This window comes from Haematobia irritans, chromosome 1 (assembly GCF_050003625.1).
Source record: "Haematobia irritans isolate KBUSLIRL chromosome 1, ASM5000362v1, whole genome shotgun sequence".
Classification (NCBI taxonomy): domain Eukaryota; kingdom Metazoa; phylum Arthropoda; class Insecta; order Diptera; family Muscidae; genus Haematobia; species Haematobia irritans.
In genome coordinates this window covers 101,288,507-101,310,515 of record NC_134397.1, presented here as the reverse complement: position 1 = coordinate 101,310,515, position 22,009 = coordinate 101,288,507, and the positions used below count along the sequence as shown (strand labels likewise).

Sequence of the window (22,009 nt, the reverse complement as noted above, 5' to 3'; positions counted from 1 at the left end):
TTTAGACATTTACAAATGTTAAACAGCAAGTGTCTCTACATGCTGATGGTACAAATATTTTGTTGGCGACAGCTATTGTTTTGGTTAAAACTAATTCTGGCGTCTTCGTTCCATGCCGAGTGATTCTATATTCGGCCTCCCAGCTAAAATTTTATAACAACTCGATTTGTCAATCAGGCCCAGTTAAAGGTGAGAAATTCAAATATCGTAATATCTGGCATCGGTGAAGGTAACATTTTGGCTGATAAATCGACAGAAATATTAATAAAATCATGCCACAGTGAATATTCTGTTTCATTCGTAGCTGTTGTGATACCATCGATTACAGAATACCAGCCAAATCGAAATCTTAAAGTAAATGATTTTAAAATCCCTCATAACATTAAATTAGCTGATTCCAAATTTTTGTGAGAGGGGAAGAATAGATCTACTTATTGGCGCTGGCCAATTTTTCGAACTAATGAGTGTTGGCCAAATACGCTGTGGAAATAATTCGACAATTTTACAAAAAACCCATCTTGGATGGGTGGTATCTGGTGGGGGCGCATCTCACTCGAATGCATGTTCATTAGCCGCTGCATCAAAGGCCATTACAAAAGGCGAACATGAATCGTTGGCTGATATTGTAAAGAGCTTTTGGAAAGTAGAGCAGAATTTTGGAAACCCTGGGCAGCTTAATTCCGACGATGAGTTCTGTGAGCAACATTTTATTGAAAACACAGTGTGTCTATCATCTGGTGAATATTCAGTTTCATTACCAAAGAAAATAAATTCAAATGAACTTGGTGATTCTTATGGGAGAGCCCACAGTCGATTTCTCAACTTAGAGAGAAAATTGAATAAATTGCCTGCAGTAAAGAAAAAATACAGTGAGTTCATGAGTGAGTATATCGATCTAAAGCACATGAGTCTCGCTACGGATATTCCTTCACAAACCAAAACTTATTTTCTGCCACACCACTGTGTGCATAAGGAAGAGAGCACAACTACCAAGCTCAGAGTAGTATTTGATGGGTCGGCAAAAACAAACACAGGCCTTTCATTAAACGAAACCCTTCATTCGGGCCCTACTATACAGGCAAAATTATTTAATACGATACTTCGTTTTAGATTTTTCAAAATCGCTTTAAGTGGCGACATATGTAAGATGTATAGATGTGTTCTCATTAATCCACCAGATGATTACCTCCAATGTATATTATGGAGAAATAACTCTAGTGAGGACATACAAATATAAAGGGTGATTTGTTAAGAGCTTGATAACTTTTTAAAAAAAAAAAAACGCATAAAATTTGCAAAATCTCATCGGTTCTTTATTTGAAACGTTAGATTGGTCCATGACATTTACTTTTTGAAGATAATTTCATTTAAATGTTGACCGCGGCTGCGTCTTAGGTGGTCCATTCGGAAAGTCCAATTTTGGGCAACTTTTTCGAGCATTTCGGCCGGAATAGCCCGAATTTCTTCGGAAATGTTGTCTTCCAAAGCTGGAATAGTTGCTGGCTTATTTCTGTAGACTTTAGACTTGACGTAGCCCCACAAAAAATAGTATAAAGGCGTCAAATCGCATGATCTTGGTGGCCAACTTACCGGTCCATTTCTTGAGATGAATTGTTCTCCGAAGTTTTCCCTCAAAATGGCCATAGAATCGCGAGCTGTGTGGCATGTAGCGCCATCTTGTTGAAACCACATGTCAACCAAGTTCAGTTCTTCCATTTTTGGCAACAAAAAGTTTGTTAGCATCGAACGATAGCGATCGCCATTCACCGTAACGTTGCGTCCAACAGCATCTTTGAAAAAATACGGTCCAATGATTCCACCAGCGTACAAACCACACCAAACAGTTCTTGAACGGCTTCTGGTTGCTCTTCACTCCAAATGCGGCAATTTTGCTTATTTACGTAGCCATTCAACCAGAAATGAGCCTCATCGCTGAACAAAATTTGTCGATAAAAAAGCGGATTTTCTGCCAACTTTTCTAGGGCCCATTCACTGAAAATTCGACGTTGTGGCAGATCGTTCGGCTATTCATGATGAAATGTCAAAGCATACTGAGCATCTTTCTCTTTGACACCATGTCTGAAATCCCACGTGATCTGTCAAATACTAATGCATGAAAATCCTAACCTCAAAAGAATCACCCTTTATAAGCTGAACACAGTGACTTATGGCACAAAGCCCGTCGCCTTTCTTGCTGTACGTGCAATGCATCAGCTTGCTTTTGATGAAAGAGAATTGTATCCCACTGGTGCAAATATCGTCACTAGAGATTTTTATGTGGACGATTTGATATCTGGAGGTAATTGAAATAAGAGAACAAGTCACGTCTCTTTTGAAGAGTGGAAACTTTCAAATACGAAAATGGTGTTCTAACGATGACTCCGTCATAGAAAATGTGCCAGCCAGTGATCGTGAAACTTTTTTAGAATTTCATGATGGGACAAATATCATGATGGGCCTTGTTTGGAATCCAAATAGAGTGATCAAAACCCCGGTTTTTTTGAAAGTCGGTTTTTCTCGGTTCTAAAAAACCGGTCCATTTTTTAAAACCGGTGGGCGGTGTTTTAAAAATTAAATAACCGGTATAACCGGTCCAAACGGGGTTTCCCCAAAAGTAGCTAAAATGCATAATTTAATATAAATGAAGGAAAAATACTTCAATATTTTAATGTAAAAATTAAATTCCTTGGATTTTTTTTGGTTTCATTTGCTTTTTGTGATTTTGTTGACAAAATATACGCTCCTCATTGAACAAACGATTTGCTTATATTTCATTGAAATACCTCTGGGATTTCTTTAGAAACCCGACATATTTTATTTCACATCTTGGAATAATACTATGTTGGAGGTGTTCAAAAACAAGTTGGAAGCGCAGACATTCGGGATGTTTTCTTATTTCAGTTTACACTGAAAATAAAGAACCGAAAACAGGTTTTAATGATATTAAAAACACCGGTTCTACCGGTCCACCGAAAATGGGATTTTATACAAAACCGACAATCGGTGCAAAACGAAAACCGGTCCACCGGCTTTCACCGACCGGTTTTGATCACTCTAAATCCAAAGTTAGATAAATTTATTTTTTCATTTTCACATTTTTTGGAATCAACAAATATTTCAAAGCGGACTGTTTTATCGTCGATAGCCCGTCTATATGACCCTCTGGGGCTAATTGGGCCGGTCATAACCAAGGCCAAAATTTTTATGCAAAACTTGTGGAAAATAAAATTGGATTGGGTGAGAGCTTACCCCAAGATTTGCACACCGCTTGGTTGCAATATGTTTCAAAATTTTCGTTTGCTAGCCAATTCGAATATCCTAGATTTGTTTTACTTCCAGATTCGGATGTGCAAATACATGCCTTTTGCGATGCGAGCATATCAGCCTATGGAGCCTGTATTTATGTGAGATCAGAGCACGAAGGAGAGATTCGGGTGAATTTATTATGCTCCAAATCTAGAGTGGCACCCCTTAAAGTTCTAACGATACCAAAATTGGAATTATCAGCAGCGCTGCTTCTCGCTGAACTTTTGGATGATGTTTCAAGTACTCTGGACAAAGGTTATGAATGTCACTGCTGGTCGGACTCCATGGTAGTATTGTCGTGGCTGCGGGAAGAGTCTTCGAATTACAACATTTTTGTAAGTAATAGGGTGAGTCGTATCCAAAATCTGACCAAAAATGTGATGTGGCACCGTGTGCCTACCTCATTGAAGATTTGCCTGAACGTCGACATGCAGTTCTAATTGCTTCGACGGTATATGATTTTGCGTTGAATTGCAAATTTCTAAATTCTTTCCATAAAATTCAACGGATTTTTGGATATGTATATCGTTTCATGAATTTTTCAAAATTTAAATCCGGCGAAAATACAATGGAAAATGATATCAAAATGGGAACTAAGATACTTTTTCGAAACATTCAAATAATTCATTTTCCAGCTGAATATAAAGCCTTGAAATCAAAATCAAATATTTCTACATCTAGCAAATTATTCGCGCTTGCACCATTTATGGATTCTGATGGGTTGATTAGAGTCGGCGGGCGGTTGCAAAATTCATATATAAATTTCGACGCTCAGCACCCAATAATTGTTCCGAAAAGCCACTCACTTACCAAATCAATAGTCGTGGAAGTACCACGAAAAATTTCTACACGCTGGTCCTCAAAGTCTTTTGGCAAATATTCGTCAGCAATATTGGCCTCTAGGAGGCAGAAAAACTATCAGCCTAATAATTGCTAAATGTATAAAATGTTTTCGCTTAAAGCCCAAAATAGCTGAGCACATAATTGGCAGTTTGCCGCACGAGAGAGTTCAGCCAAGCAGGGCATTTTCTATAACTGGAATTGATTTCTGCGGGCCTTTTTATTATAAATCAGAGGTACGAAATCGGCCACCAGTTTTATAGGAGCCAAAAACGAATTGGCGGAACTACGGCAACTTTTTTTCAACCAAACGAGCATGCAGCAAATCCAAAAACACTGTTTTGAGGATGAAATCAATTGGAAATTTATACCGCCCAGATCACCGCACTTTGGGTGCCTTTGGGAGGCTGCGGTTAAATCGGCCAAGTATCATTTCTATCGGACAGTGGGGCAGTCAGTTCTTTCATTTGATGAATTAAGGACCTTGGTATGTGAAATATGTGCCGTGTTAAATTCTAGACCTCTATGCCAAATATCAGAAGATCCAAACGATCTCGAAGTGTTGACCCCTGACCTTTTTAGTTAGCGCCCCATTAACAACAATTTCGGAGCCCGATGTAACAGATTTTAATATTAATAGATTGAATAGATGGCAAAAGGTTTGCTATATGCAGCAAATATTTTGGAAGAAGTGGAGTTCTTCTTATCTGTCCCTCCTTCAAGAGCGGTCAAAGTGGAAGTCACAACGGAAAAATGTTGCTTTCGGAGATATGGTACTTGTAAAGGATGACAATCTGCCACCTTTGAAATGGCTTTTGGGACGAGTTGTAGATGTTGTAAGAGGCAACGATGAAATAGTTCGAGTGGCAATCATAAAAACCATCAACGGCATAATTCGACGGTCAGTTGCCAAATTAGCCGTACTACCCATTAATGATAATGTTGTTGAAACGCACAGCCTTCCAACGGGGGAGGATGTTCGGATAAACCACTGTGCGAGAAGTCTCAATAGCATCAATATCTACCTGTAGTAACAGCATCCAGCATTATACATATGGCTAAACATACAAACGTTGCATCAGCCACGCATAAATATGTATGTTGGTGCGTTTACCCCTGAAATTCATTTTTACGCTCTTTTTACAACATCAACAACAACATGCCATGCAATGCAAAAATGCATATTGATTTTCTATCAACTTGCCTAAAGAGACAGTGATCAACAAGAAGACGATAATGATTTTGATATTTTTCTCATTCCTTTTTTGCATGGAGAGTTTTTTTATATTCTGTTTTTAGATAGTTGGTTGAGTTGCATTGTTACAGCCAAATAAAACGATCAATTTGGATCACTAAAATTATAAAATTTTCGAGTTTTAATTTTTGAAATAATAGCATATAAAAAGCTTATAGGCTCAACAGCGTTAAATGTTTTGCGTGCGGTCGTAGTTCTCAAATTTGGAGCTTAGCCCTGAACCCTTAAATAGTAAACAAAACATAATTGACCAAAAATGTAAGAACGATTTCATGATTTTTATAAATATTTTACAATTCAGTAGTTTTTCTTTAGATTGCAGCACATGAGTTTCTTCGCATTTCCTTAACATTTTGCCACAAACTTAGAAATAAAAGAATTGTACCACATATGTGATTATACATGTTTACATTTTCCTCTGCAAATCAAATGATTTGCAGACTTTCATTTTTCGGCAAGCTATTTCGAAAAATCATGTTTCACGGGAAACCAAAAATAACCAAAAATTGTTGGGGGAAATCAAAGTGGAAGGTGAAATCTATTTGAAGGGAAATCCAGAACATACCCGAATGATGCATTGATTGTTATCTGCACAGAAAAAAGCACAGCTGATTTTAAACAATTGGAAATGTAGGTTAAAACGACTACCGAATAGCTTGGTTCTTACCCTGCCAGCATTTCAAAGTTCCATTTCACCCTCATCGCTACCACAGACTCGTGACACTGCAACAATCGCCAACTGTTATGGGGGAAGCGTATCAAAAAGTACGAAATGTACATGAAAGTATTTTGATGCACTAATAGAAAAAATTGCATTCCACAGTCGTGGACGGACGGTGACAAAATGAAACGGAAACGTCCACAAAAAATTAAAACGGAATGTTCATGATTTCGTCCACGGGCGTTAACGATTTCATGAACGGCATTCTTTTTTCTTTGGCCATGAAAAGTCTTAAAATAATCGCTAGACGTTTTTATGACAACTCCGCCGGTGATGCAATGTGCTAAGGTGACTGTTGAATGGTATGGTGCAGACAACACAGGTTCGAGTCACGGTAGCGGAAATCTTTTGTTTATAAATTCGTAACCATTACGTTTTCAGAACTTGTTTTGACACGCATGGTGTCATTTTTACGTTGCAGCAACACATGTTAAATTAAACCGATGATGCGATGTAAATTAATATATCGATGTAATGCGAATTATCATCCAGTAGTTTTGATACACCCAGAAAAGAAATTCGTTGTCTCAAATAATTCATTTGCCAACCGAAAGCAGGTGGTTCCATCAACTATCAATGATATATGTCAGCACAACTAACTGTAGTGGACTTCTGGGCATGAATATATTTTGTTACGGAGCAATAAATTTTTATCATAATTTTTTATAAAGGTATTTAATACAAAATATATTTGCTTTGCTTATGTAAATAGGAATTAAAACTTGGTGATGTTTATTTTGAGACTTTTGGCAATTGAAAAAATCTTGCTGGTACTTAAAGGGTTAATCATGCATTTTGGTTGTTCACCTGCATTAGGAATTCATTGAACATTTTTACCTTCGACATAATCTCTATTATTTTTGTTTTGATCAAAGCTTATGTTGATTGTTTTCTCATGCATGCATTTTGTTTCATTCATGCTTTGCATATTCTTTTTTCTCTTCATAAAAGAGAGCGTTCGTCCGTTTTTACTACTGACCATTATCCATTCATTTTTTCTATGTTTACTTTTAGTTTGAACGGTGACATATATATGAAAGGTCGATCGAAAAGCCCAAAACTTTTTATTCGGATTTTCTATAATTTCAAATTATTACGAATCTCAAATTTTGCTCTAAATTTTATTCAAATAGTTGAAATTCAAGTGTTAAATAAATTTTTCACAATAAAATATTTTTCTCATCCAAATTACTACGTCTGAATGTGAAGTGTTCAAGGTACGATAGATGGTCGAAATTTGCAACGTCGTTTAATAGATATCGATACGGTCAACTAGTTTCGGCGTTCTCCTTTTGTTTATCGATTTTTAGACGGTTTTATAGATCGGCCGAAATCTAAGAAAAAAATTTCTTCTTCCTGTACACACCAACGTGAACAAGTTGTCTTTTCTCTGACAAAGAAAAATAATCTAAAAATATTTACATACATCCAGATTGGAAATTTGGATAAAGTGCTGACTTTTAATATTAGAAAACACCATCATACTATTGAAATATTATTTTGAAGGTAAATCATGGATATTACTTAAAATTTCCAATGATACATGGAAATGCATATTTTATAGAATTTGTTGGCGTATGATCCGAGATCTCGTGCAAATCAAAGGGGCACAATTAACCTGTACAAATCCCTCTGGGTCGAAGTTTCACCAATTGTGAAGAAATATTTACGTCGTTAAGCGCCATTAACAATCTGAGAACACACTACCCACAGGGTAGTGTGATTCAAGAAGATTCTCCGGCCTCCGAAGAAATTGTGGATTCTACTCGAAAATATTCATACCATCATATACCGATCGTCAAGGATTTATAAATTTTGACCATCGAGTGCCAAATCATCGACAACAAAAATTACCATCTGATAAGGCTTCCTCTGTATTTGCCACCGACCACATTTTTTTTCTCAATACAACATTTTCATGTGATTAAGTCCAACAATCATTTTCCATCAATCATCATCCTTTGGGATTCCAAATTGGTTTGTCGAACCTCAATTTTTTTATAAAATTTCGGAAAAACTTGCCTAAATGTTATACAAATTCTCTCATGTACTTTGAGTTTTATGAAATTAGATTTAATTCGGTATGAATCCTAAATTCCAGTAATAGCAACTTTTTCATAAAAATATAAAGTAAACTCCACATCTGTAGCCGCAATTCATTATTAGTATGTATAATTCTATGTGAAATCAAATCTAAATTTGTTTTTTTTTAACCAAAATTTCCAAAAATGATCAGATAATTAAAATTCATAAAATCTAAAAGAAATTAAAACTTTCTACAATTTGAAGTAACATGAAATCTTAAAAAAATGAATTAGCCTACTGGTATTAATTATAAATCAAAATAGGTTAAATATGGTTAAAATCTTCTTTGATCTTAAAAAACGTAAATCCAATTTTACTATTTAGTTTATAATTCTAATTTCTAGTTTTATATATTTTTTTTTTTAATTTGTATAACATGAAGGAAGCAAAAGTAAAATAATATTCAAATAATCTAAAACACACCTATTAAACTGAGGAACCAATCTCTCAAATAATTTACAACAAACAACAAATTACAACAGATATCCAGCATATGCAGAAGGCCTTCAACATGTCCGGATAGTGTTGGTAAGTAGAATTACACAAATATTTCACGTATTTCTTTTTATTCATTCATAAATAAGATCAATGAGAGAAGAGCGCAAAGAGTACATAGTGATGAGTACTGTTTACATTTTTGTTCATGCATTATTAATATCTTACTTCTCTATGCTCAAGCTCTCATTATCTTAATATTGCCCAGTTTTTGTGTGTTTTCTTTCAATATAAAGTTATTTATTATCCCATTGTGGGTTGTTGTAAGAACGATTGAAATCAAAAGTTAATTAGTTTTGCTTCTTTCAATATAATTATATCCCAGTAATATGTTTAAATATTAAATAATGTTAAATTTGATATAGTTAAAATTCTACGAAAAGTTAAAATTCTAAATATAACTATACATTTTTAAAGGTTTTACTTTAGAAATGAAAAATCTAAATAAAATTATTCTGTTGAATTCAAAATGAATTTCTAAATCTGATAGTGACGTTCTTCTACAAATAGGGATGTATTAAAAATAATGGAGTAAGTGAACTTTTGGGATCCTACAAAAATCAGGCCAGGTAGGATTATGGAAGGAGAGGGTATAGAGGCGATTTTTCAACAACACCTGAGAAATCAGCTTGAGGGTAATAATTTCACATTTTAATAAGATCAATAGTATGAACTTTTATCTCGTGAAATTCACGTTTTTTTTTCGTGGTATATCTGTTTCTACACGCAAAGAAAAAAAAACGTTTGGAAAACGTGTACCGAAAACGTTTTTCTTTTGTTAGAGTTTTTTGAATTGCTTCGAAAATTTTAAACTTTTATCACCAAAAAAAATCGTTTGTTACAAAATTTTTATTTTTTCAATAAAAAAAGTTATTTTTGAAATAACAACACAGTCCATTTCGTTTATATCAAACACTGTTCTTTTCTGACTTTAGGTCTTTAATAAGACACATTTTACAGTTCAAAATTTAATGTAGTACAATGTAATGTTGAACATTTTTTCGGAATCTTCCGAATATATCTGGAATATATGTAAAAAAAAAAACAAAAGCAAAAAAAAACTTTGGCCGAAGCAGGGATCGAACCCACGACCCTTGGCATGAGAGTCGGACGTAGCTACCACTGCTCCACGGTGCCAAACTAAATGTTTTTTTCCGGTAAATAAACTTTGTTTATTCGGTTCGTGGGCGCCGCAAGCTATGCTATATAAATATAACTTATATGGATATTTATCTATTGATGACCATAACAGGTACATAGCTCAGTGGTTAGTGTGTTGGCTTACAATGTGCATGGTCCGCGGTTCGATTCTCCGTCCAGGCGAAAGGTAAAAAAAATTTTAAAAATGTATAAAATCGTATAATTTCTTCTACATTGTTGGTATTACAGAAAAAGGTGTTAAGAACTAAAAATCCTCGTGGATGTGAGAAAGATGTGAGGGACAATGCAATTAGCAAGAAAATAATGTTTTTATGAAATTTATGAAATTGTTTTTACATCCTGGAAAAGAATAAACGTTTATCACAAAAAGTATATACTTTTCTTCCAAATACACTTCCTTACAGCGAAAAGCAAATGAGAAACGAACTTTGTTTGTCTAAAATTTCGTTTGGGAGGAAAGAATTATTTTTTTGCGTGTAGTCTTCCTGCCTCTTCATACAACATTTTTACGATCAAATAACATCGCTAGTAAATTATAGGGTACATCTTAAGGGAGTCTATAATAATTTCTGTTTTGGAAACAAGGGCTGCTAAGAAAAGGATAAGAACCCTCCCACAGACTGTAAGCTAGCTTTATCAATGGCGCCCGTCATCCTGTCTCTTATCAGTTTCCATGATGCTTCATAAATAAAAAAAATATGCATCAGAATAAAAAAATTTTATTCGTGTATATTACAGAGTTTTGGCGCCCAACGTGGGGCCGGAAGACATCAGGTTTATATTAATTTTTTTTTCATTTTTTATAAGTTTTAGATTTTTACATTTTTTCAAAAGAAAAATTTGCGACTTTTTATTCTAAGGACAGTTGTGTATTGAATACTTACTAAAATCCTTCTGGAATTTTCAGCAGTTCGAGGTTTACTTCAGCTAAGCTGACCGCTGGAATTCTAGTAAACTTTTCATTACCAATTCTCTTATTATATTAAGTAACGTGATTTTTTTAGGATGTAATATCCTTTAAATCTGGTTATAGTGAAACTTAGTTATCAGCCCCTATTCAGTAGTAGGATTTCATTAATTTTGCATGAGCATTTTAGTGACCGATGTTGTATAGAAGAGAATTAAGTTTTGACAGGTTTAGCTGGTTTGTCTCACGTAATCTAGATTTTTGGAGATTTAGTCCCCATAGAATCATTTATTTACGCATTTCTACTCTTTTTTCTTTTATTCAAAACCCTAAATTAAACTCCAATTTTTTTAATCATCACCTTGTAGAAACGTCTATATTTTTATGGTATAAATCACAAATTTTCTGAAGATTTTTTTATTTTTAAAATACATTTCGTTTTGTGAGAAAAAATATTCTGAAGTAACACTTTTCTGATCTATTTATGCTAAAGCTTTTTGATTTATTTTGAAATGGCATCTCAAGAGCAATCGGATAGTGTCAATGATTTACCTGCTCCTTCATCAGGAGACCCAAATACTATAACGTCAATTTGTCGGCTTTGTAATGAGCCTCTAAGGGAAGGACAGGATTGCTTGTTTATAAGCGAATGTTCGCATCCTTTTCATAGGCCCTGTATTGAAGATCATTTAGCTGTATCAGCTGAATGTTCTGTATGCAAACGGGAATGTCAACTGAGTGAGCTTAAGTCTTTTGCAATTGTACAAGGACCTCCTCGGAAGACTATTAGCAAAAGAGGCAAGGATAGAGGAGCCATGTCCAAAAGTTATAATACTCGCAGTACCATTCGGAATTTATTTCAAGCTCCGGCAAATGCTACTCTTGATGTTGGTATGAATGGTGCTAGTGATCCTCCCAATACACCAAACCGGAACCCCGGTCAAATTAGTGACAATTTCTTGATTTCGCCATTCCAAAGTCAGGTTCGGAATACGGAAAACCCACTCAATATTGACCATGCTGAATTAAGTCGTATAATAGAAACCAGTGTGGCTCGTATATTGCAAAATATGCAGCTTTCAAATCAGTTACCTACACGTGATTTAAATAATTCTAATATACCCAATTCGAATTCGAATATACGAGATCGCAATGACTCCAACAATAATATAAACACAAGTCAGAATGACAATAATTTACATGTTTTTAATTCACCCAATAACAATCCAACTGATAACGTAACGCATAATAGACCCAATCTTGTTTCTCATGTTGAACAGAGGGTAAATCGAAATGATGTTCGGCAAACACCTGGTCAACTTTGATGGTTCATCCACTGGACTTACTATCGATGAATTCTTGTATAGAGTCAAGACCCTTGCTAGGGAAACTTTTAATGACGACTTTTCAGTCATATGTAAAAACCTCAATACACTCTTAACTGGTAAAGCGCGCGAATGGTATTGGCGTTACCATAAGCAAGTACCAGCTATTGTTTGGAAAGATTTTTGCAACGCTATCAAGGACCAATTTAAGGACATGAAGTCTTCTTTCGATCTCATCGAAGAGATTCGAAATCGGAAACAAAAACCTGGAGAGTCATATGACAGCTTTTTCGATGCACTCTCAATGATAGCTGATAGGTTACCTAGACAGATGGGCGAAGAGGAATTCATTGAAATTATAGCTCGAAATTTAAGGCCAGAAATCAGGCAAGACCTGCTTTATGTTCCTATCCATTCCCTATCGCATTTGAGAAAACTCGTGCAAATGCGCGAAAACTTGTGCACGTTCGTAAAACAATGTCTCAACGTAATTCGAATCCCACCTTTTTTAATCGTCGTCAAGTATCCGAAATTGATCAAGAATTGCCACATGATCAAGAGCCACTATGTATGGTTGATGCTCTCAGTAAAACAGATTCAAATTCTAAATGTTGAAACTGTGACAATTTAGGCCACTTTTGGCAAGACTGTATAGAAGAAAGGACTACATTTTGTTATGGATGTGGGACAAGAAATGTTTACAAACCCCAGTGTACTAAGTGCACATCTCGTATCCAAAATTCAAAAAACGTTCGAGCGACGGGCCCGAACAAGGACCACGCCTAATTTCTAATTCAAAAGTTATTACTCAACCTCTTAACGAGAAATTACCCGGCTTTGAATGATACAAATGCTAATCCAGAAAAGATTTCCATTTTGAAACGTACAGAATGTTTTGAGAATATCTCTGACAGCGAAACTTCTCGTCTTATATACCCTTTAATACCACTTCACGAAAGATGGCAAATGTATGTCAAAAGGCGGAATGATATTTTTAACGTTTCGTCAATTACTCGACGAATACGTCCCAAAAGGTCTACGCTTAGACTAAGGAATTTTTATAAAATGAGAAAAATCTGCAAGAAAATTAACATTTCCACAATTGTGTCACATCCTCAGGATATGAGATACTATGCCAAGGTGTCTTTCCTAATTTTTCAAGAATATGGTCTTTTAGATAGCGGGGCTAACGTTAGCTGTATTGGCGGAGATCTAGCCAAACAGGACTTTGAAAAATTCGCCGGCTATACTATGGTGAAATCGTATGTGAATACAGCAGATGGGAAAGGACAAAAAGTCCTTGGCTGGATCAACGTCGATATCACGTTCAAAAACAAAATCAAAAATTTAAGACTTTATATAGTACCTACTATTTCCCAAAGGTTAATCTTAGGCATTGACTTTTGGAAATCCTTCCATTTACTTGGGGATGTTTTTAAATCGGCGGATATACTGGCCATGAATAATGAAGGTATTTTTACACCAATGGTTTCGAATGATTCGAATAAAAATATATCTGAGATAGATGCAAATTGTTGTAAATTGACGACACTAGAACGTGGACAGTTGGACAGTGTGATTGCACTATTTCCGAATTATGAAGTTCAGGGTTTGGGACGTACCGATTTAATAAAACATTACATCGATGTCGGTGAAGCCACTCCGGTGAAACAAAGGTTTTACCCTGTCTCACCGGCAGTTGAAAATCTCATTTTTAAGGAAATCGACAGAATGTTAGATTTGGGTGTCATCGAACACTCGAATTCGACTTGGAGTTCACCAATGCGTTTAGTGGTGAAACCCAACAAGGTCCGTCTATGTTTGGATGCCCGTAAGCTAAATGCGGTAACGAAAAAGGACGCTTACCCGCTTCCAAACATAGAAGGAATATTTTCGAGACTGCCCAAAGCTAACATTATTACAAAACTGGACCTTAAAGACGCATTCTGGCAGATTGGCCTCGATGAGCGGTCCAGACATTTGACGGCATTCACAGTCCCAGGAAGGCCACTGTATCAATTTACAGTAATGCCTTTCGGGCTGTGCAATGCCCCTCAAACCATGTGCCGTCTCATGGATGCCTTGATACCTCCAGACTTAAGGCACTCTGTGTTTGGCTATTTAGATGACATCGTGATTGTCTCCGAGGACTTTAATAGCCACATAGAGATCCTTATGAGATTATCCCAGCAATTCCGTAAGGCAAACTTAACACTTAACGTGTCAAAAAGTAAATTTTGTGTCACCCGCGTGAATTATTTGGGTTATGTTATTGGTGACGGTGGAATCACAACTGATCCCGAAAAGATAACCGCTATTACCAACTGGCCAGTACCCAAAAATCTGAAACAGGTACGCGGTTTTCTAGGTCTAGCCGGTTGGTATAGACGGTTTCTTCAAAACTTTTCAACAGAGACTTTTCCCATCACCGAGGTGTTATCGACAAAGCGCAAGTTCAAGTGGACGGACGAGGCACAGAAGGCCTTTGAGCGTGTCAAGTCACTCCTCACTTCAGCACCAGTGTTGAGTAATCCGGATTTTTCCCAAAAATTCTACTTACACTGTGATGCAAGTGACTTTGGCATCGGGGCAGTTCTTGTACAACATGATGCTGAAGGAAATGAACGCCCAATCGCATTCATGAGTAAAAAGTTGAACACCGCTCAACGTAACTATAGTGTTACGGAGCGGGAATGTTTGGCAGCTCTTGAGGCGATAAAAAAATTCAGGTGCTATCTGGAACTTCAGGAATTCAAAGTTGTGACAGACCATTCTAGCCTATGGCTGATGCGTCAACCCGATTTAAGTGGCCGTCTTGCAAGATGGGTTTTTAAATTGCAGCCTTATCGGTTCACCATCAGCCACAGAAAGGGAAAGGAGCATGTGGTTCCAGATGCACTTTCCAGAATTCCATGTGACGAGATAGGCGCTTTAGAAATTTGGAACCCTGGTATAAATTTTGATTCGCCTCACTTTAATGACTCGGACTATGAGGATTTGAAGGACAGAATAAAGCGAAACCAGAGTAGATATCCAGACTTGAAAGTTGTAGACAAATTCGTCTACTGGAACATTATTCTGGGAATGAGTCCCAGGAACATCAGAGCTGGAAATTGTGGATTCCGGAGCAGATGCGCAACGAAACCATAGCTAAAGCTCATGACTTACCCGAAGCGGCTCACGGAGGAATGGGCAAAACACTTGATTTATTGCGTCGTACATTTTTCTGGCCTGGAATGGTGAAGGACGTGAGAGATTATGTTCGAACATGTGAAGTGTGCAAAACCACAAAGGCACCTAATATGGTGTTAAGACCTCCGTTGGGAAATTTGCCCGAAACTGTTCGCCCATTTCAAAGACTTTACGTCGATATTCTTGGCCCATATCCAAGAAGTAAAAATGGTCACATAGGGATTCTCATTGTTTTGGATCATTTTTCCAAATACCATTGGATCTGTCCCTTACGGAAGTTTACAGCGTATCCAATCCAAGATTTTCTTTTAAAACACATATTTCATGTGTACGGTGTCCCGGAGACCAGGGTCAGCGACAACGGGAGTCAATTCCGTTCTAATGACCTGAACGCTTTCCTGACAATTTATGGTGTGAAACATATATATATATATACGGCCTTATACTCGCCACAAGCGAATGCTTCCGAGCGGGTTAACCGGTCACTAATAGCGGGTATAAGGGCATATCTGAAGAATAATCACAAGGAGTGGGACGAGAAGTTGAGCCACATTAGCTGTGCCTTAAGAAATTCAGTTCACCAGTCCATTCATTGTTCACCTTATAAAGTCCTTTTTGGTTTTGACATGGTGACGCATGCATCTTCGTATAAACTGCTAAAAGAATTGAAAATTTTGAACGAACCTCAAATAACACTATCCCATGATGATCGCCTCCAGCTTATGAGAGAAGATGTAAGGAAATATATTAAGGACGCATTTGACACTAATAGACATAATTACGATCTGAGAAGTAGACCACACAAATTTGCAGTTGGCCAAACAGTGTATAGGCGAAATTTTGCCCAAAGTAGTTTTGAGAAGTCCTTTAACGCAAAACTAGCTCCAGTTTTTGTTAAAGCGAGGGTTAAGGAAAAATTGGGAAAACATTTTTATACCCTAGAGGACTTCGATGGAAAAGGGAGTGGTACTTACCATGCGAAAGATATTCGTGTTTAAACGTCCTTTTTTCCAACTTTGTTACTGAGCAATAAATTTTTATCATAATTTTTTATAAAGGTATTTAATACAAAATATATTTGCTTTGCTTATGTAAATAAGAATTAAAACTTGGTGATGTTTATTTTGAGACTTTTGGCAATTGAAAAAATCTTGCTGGTACTTAAAGGGTTAATCATGCATTTTGGTTGTTCACCTGCATTAGGAATTCATTGAACATTTTTAACTTCGACATAATCTCTATTAGTTTTGTTTTGATCAAAGCTTATGTTGATTGTTTTCTCATGCATGCATTTTGTTCATAAAAGAGAGCGTTCGTCCGTTTTTACTACTGACCATTATCCATTCATTTTTTCTATGTTTACTTTTAGTTTGAACGGTGACATATATATGAAAGGTCGATCGAAAAGCCCAAAACTTTTTATTCGGATTTTCTATAATTTCAAATTATTACGAATCTCAAATTTTGCTCTAAATTTTATTCAAATAGTTGAAATTCAAGTGTTAATTAAATTTTTCACAATAAAATATTTTTCTCATCCAAATTACTACGTCTGAATGTGAAGTGTTCAAGGTACGATAGATGGTCGAAATTTGCAACGTCGTTTAATAGATATCGATACGGTTAACTAGTTTCGGCGTTCTCCTTTTGTTTATCGATTTTTAGACGGTTTTATATATCGGCCGAAATCTAAGAAAAAAATTTCTTCTTCCTGTACACACCAACGTGAACAAGTTGTCTTTTCTCTGACAAAGAAAAATAATCTAAAAATATTTACATACATCCAGATTGGAAATTTGGATAAAGTGCTGACTTTTAATATTAGAAAACACCATCATACTATTGAAATATTATTTTGAAGGTAAATCATGGATATTACTTAAAATTTCCAATGATACATGGAAATGCATATTTTATAGAATTTGTTGGCGTATGATCCGAGATCTCGTGCAAATCAAAGGGGCACAATTAACCTGTACAAATCCCTCTGGGTCGAAGTTTCACCAATTGTGAAGAAATATTTACGTCGTTAAGCGCCATTAACAATCTGAGAACACACTACCCACAGGGTAGTGTGATTCAAGAAGATTCTCCGGCCTCCGAAGAAATTGTGGATTCTACTCGAAAATATTCATACCATCATATACCGATCGTCAAGGATTTATAAATTTTGACCATCGAGTGCCAAATCATCGACAACAAAAATTACCATCTGATTAGGCTTCCTCTGTATTTGCCACCGACCACATTTTTTTCTCAATACAACATTTTCATGTGATTATGTCCAACAATCATTTTCCATCAATCATCATCCTTTGGGATTCCAAATTGGTTTGTCGAACCTCAATTTTTTATAAAATTTTAAAGGATAAGTAAAACTCGTCAAATTTCGGAAAAACTTGCCTAAATGTTATACAAATTCTCTCATGTACTTTGAGTTTTATGAAATTAGATTTAATTCGGTATGAATCCTAAATTCCAGTAATAGCAATTTTTTCATAAAAGTATAAAGTAAACTCCACATCTGTGGCCGCAATTCATTATTAGTATGTATAATTCTATGTGAAATCAAATCTAAATTTGTTTTTTTTTTTAACCAAAATTTCCAAACATGATCAGATAATTAAAATTCATAAAATCTAAAAGAAATTAAAACTTTCTACAATTTGAAGTAACATGAAATCTTAAAAAAAAATGAATTAGCCTACTGGTATTAATATAAATCAAAATAGGTTAAATATGGTTAAAATCTTCTTTGATCTTAAAAAAACGTAAATCCAATTTTACTATTTAGTTTATAATTCTAATTTCTAGTTTTATATATTTTTTTTAATTTGTATAACTTGAAGGAAGCAAAAGTAAAATAATATTCAAATAATCTAAAACACACCTATTAAACTGAGGAACCAATCTCTCAAATAATTTACAACAAACAACAAATTACAACAGATATCCAGCATATGTAGAAGGCCTTCAACATGTCCAGATAGTGTTGGTAAGTAGAATTACACAAATATTTCACGTATTTCTTTTTATTCATTCATAAATAAGATCAATGAGAGAAGAGCGCAAAGAGTACATAGTGATGAGTACGCACAAAATTTGTTTTTTGACTAGAGGTCTGCATCGAATAACTTTTCACTACATGTATGCAATTCGCTGTCGAATATAGTACATACACTGTCTTTCTCTCAGAGCGCAAGTAGTGAAGTGAAGAGAACTCTTGCTTGTCAAATACCACCAAGTACTTATCCGAAACAATATGTGTTCCGAAAAAAAGGAACAATAAAAATGTAAGTACTTGAGAAAAAGTACAACATGGATTCTCTTCACTTCACGTGGTACCACAAGTACTTCTCAGTTATGTGCGAATCAAAACTTTCCATTATTATTAATCATAGATATGTATGTATGTCACATATTTCATATATTTATGTATGTCACACACTTACCTTAACGTTTGCCGTTCTTTATAACAAACCAAAACATATATTATGGAGAGTAACTGTTTTTTTTTTGTATTTCTGAAACTGCACGTGGTACATGGAGTACTCTATGAAGTTTTGTTCTCGCAACATACTCGACGTGATCACTCTGTGTACACTTCTATAAGAGAGAAAGAGGAATATGTGTTTTTTGGTAGTGAAGACATCAGAGTAGCAACAAGAAGTTACTCGTGGCTTTTGGTGTTCATCAAAATGTGTACCAATTGTTTTGCGAATCTCTCAAATAGATGTACTCATGTAGCAAGTACACGTGTACTCTGCATTTACAAACGGAATTGTGCAGACCTCTATTTTTGACATCCATATAAATATTTTTTTTCCATTCATCATTTCATGTTCTGTTTACATTTTTGTTCATGCATTATTGATATTTTACTTCTCTATGCTCAAGCTCTCATTATCTTAATATTGCCCAGTTTTTGTGTGTTTTCTTTCAATATAAAGTTATTTATTATCCCATTGTGGGTTTTTGTAAGAACGATTGAAATCAAAAGTTAATTAGTTTTGCTTCTTTCAATATAATTATATCCCAGTAATATGTTTAAATATTAAATAATGTTAAATTTAATATAGTTAAAATTCTACGAAAAGTTAAAATTCTAAATATAACTATAAATTTAAATGTTTTACTTTAGAAATGAAAAATGTAAATAATATTATTCTGTTGAATTCAAAATGAATTTCTAAATCTGATAGTGACGTTCTTCTACAAATAGGGATGTATTACAAATAAGGGAGTAAGTGAACTTTTGGGATCCTACAAAAATCAGGCCAGGTAGGATTATGGAAGGAGAGGGTATAGAGGCGATTTTTCAACAACACCTGAGAAATCAGCTTGAGGGTAATAATTTCACATTTTAATAAGATCAATAGTATGAACTTTTATCTCGTGAAATTCACGTTTTTTCATTTTCGTGGTATATCTGTTTCTAGTCTTCCTGCCTCTTTATACAACATTTTTACGATCAAATAACATCGCTAGTAAATTATATGGTACATTTTAAGGGAGTCTATAATAATTTCTGTTTTGGAAACAAGGGCTGCTAAGAAAAGGATAAGAACCCTCCCACAGACTGTAAGCTAGCTTTATCAATGGCTCCCGTCATCCTTTCTCTTATCAGTTTCCATGATGCTTCATAAATAAAAAAAATATGCATCAGAATAAAAAATTTTATTCGTGTACATTACATAATATTTGGCAATTGTAACTGCATAGTAGTATGTTGGATCAACTTTGCATTGGTTGTTGGTGCAACCGCCCTCGATGTTCTTTTTTATTACCCTAACCAAATTGTAATATTAAATGAAAGGGCAGATTATATTGAGGTTTTATTAATTCATTACAAGATTTACAATCATAATAAACTACGAAAATAAATACAAAAAGTGTTAACATCAAAGGCTTTTGATCGATATGTGAGATCAATTTACAAAGGGATGAAAAATTGTTTGTCTATTTTTATAGGGATACTTTTGTACACCAATGGCAGATGGTTACTATGTGGTCAAACTACAGAATCTAATTCAATATATACTTGCCAGAAATTTCCTTCCTAAGTCGCTAGATATAAATATAGATCGACTTAGAACCGCCGTTGACTCGTCCTATGTGCTTAATACAATAAAAAAGCTCGCTTGCCGTAAAAAGTTTTTGTGTTTGTTGGTGTATGAAGCCTGCAATTTTTATGAAAATTTTTATAATATTATTTCTCATATTCTAATATCCGAAACGATTTCTGAATTATAAAGGAAAATCAGCTGTTTTTGCCATTTCAGTCGAACGAAAGCATTCGTTTCGGATATGAGAAATTGGCTGTAAATTGATCGGCATTGGTTATTGTAACCATTTGAATAATTATTGAATATATTTCTATTTGATTTTGTGAACTTTTTACAGTTGTATTGGATATATAATGGGAGAAATAATTAAAACATTGTTCTTGTAACAAAAGATAGGTTACTGTTATTATCTCCTTATTGTAATGATCGAATTGCAACCAACCATTTGTCTGGGTGTAGGGAAAGCATAAATACCAAGTTTAATTGGTTGCACTTCGATTTATGGAACCTTTCTTGTGACGGCCACCTACATCGATATTCTAATTAGTCTCACTAATTTTTTTTTGATTGGCAATTCTTCTTTCAATTTTTATTTTGAATTCATTTAAACTGTCAGTTCATGTAATTTCAAAATTAACCAGTCCGAATACAACTCTGATAGCCAGTGTTGGGAAGGTTATAGGTTCAGTTATGACAAGGATGTTACTAATTTCACGATAAAAGAGAGTCGATTTGAAAGTTTTGATCTGAGAATCGCTCTTTCTTGTTATCATTAGAAACACACGCTGAAATACTAGAGAACTCGGAATAGTAAATGTTTAGAATATTTCGCAACATTAAGAAAAGTTTTTCTTATCAAAAGGTAAGGAGAATAGAAGAAAAGTGTTTTGCATTAATGGTATAATGATGATCTTCGTTTTATAAGGAATAGATCCACATTTCTTTTCTTATCCTTTCGTTTTATTAATTATGTTAAAGTATATAAACATATTTTATATTGAATAATTAATGGTATTAATATTTCCAAATAAAAATCAATTGTATCATCCTATATATAAAGTATAATCGTGGCTATATAACCACGAGGCTTTCAATTTTAATCCTGAATAGATTGAATAACAGAACAGGTAAAATGAAATTATTTCGCAAAAAACAGAATCCATAATACCATTAATTACTATAAAGGAAAGGATGAACATTAAACAAGAAATGTTGAATATACATGTAATATATACATATAGATATATATTCCTTATAGGGATCAAGAAAATCAGCCAAAACCATTTACCATTCAACAATATAGTCTAATAGTGCAAACACCCCTTTCTATTAGTGGAATCATTGCCATCTCCTGGTTTTACCGACTTATTTTCAACGTGGCTTATACAGTCCAGCCAGAGGCAATATTTCAGGGTTAGATGGCACCGTGACACTGTATACCACCACAAGATGTCATAGGCAGCGTGGGCATTTGAAGATTGAACCGGCAATAGAGAACGCCAGTAATAATTGTGTATGAAAGCAGAAAAAAGGCGTAGCATACATTAAGGAGTACCGGTGAGATCTTTACAGTTTGGTTGTCTGTGTTTCTAACGTATTTTGTGTTTCTACTAACATTTTGAAAAAATAAAAGACGCTTGGTATCCTCGAGTAAGG

At 34.9% G+C, this 22,009-nt stretch overlaps 1 protein-coding gene across 1 annotated transcript; it reads left to right on the top strand.

Moving 5' to 3' along the window:
- Positions 1 to 460: 460 nt before the first annotated feature.
- LOC142229500 (uncharacterized) lies at positions 461 to 1,237 on the top strand. Its single transcript, XM_075300067.1, has one exon. The coding sequence runs from the start codon at positions 461 to 463 to the stop codon at positions 1,235 to 1,237; it is 777 nt and encodes a 258-aa protein (XP_075156182.1).
- The last annotated feature ends 20,772 nt before the right edge of the window (positions 1,238 to 22,009 follow it).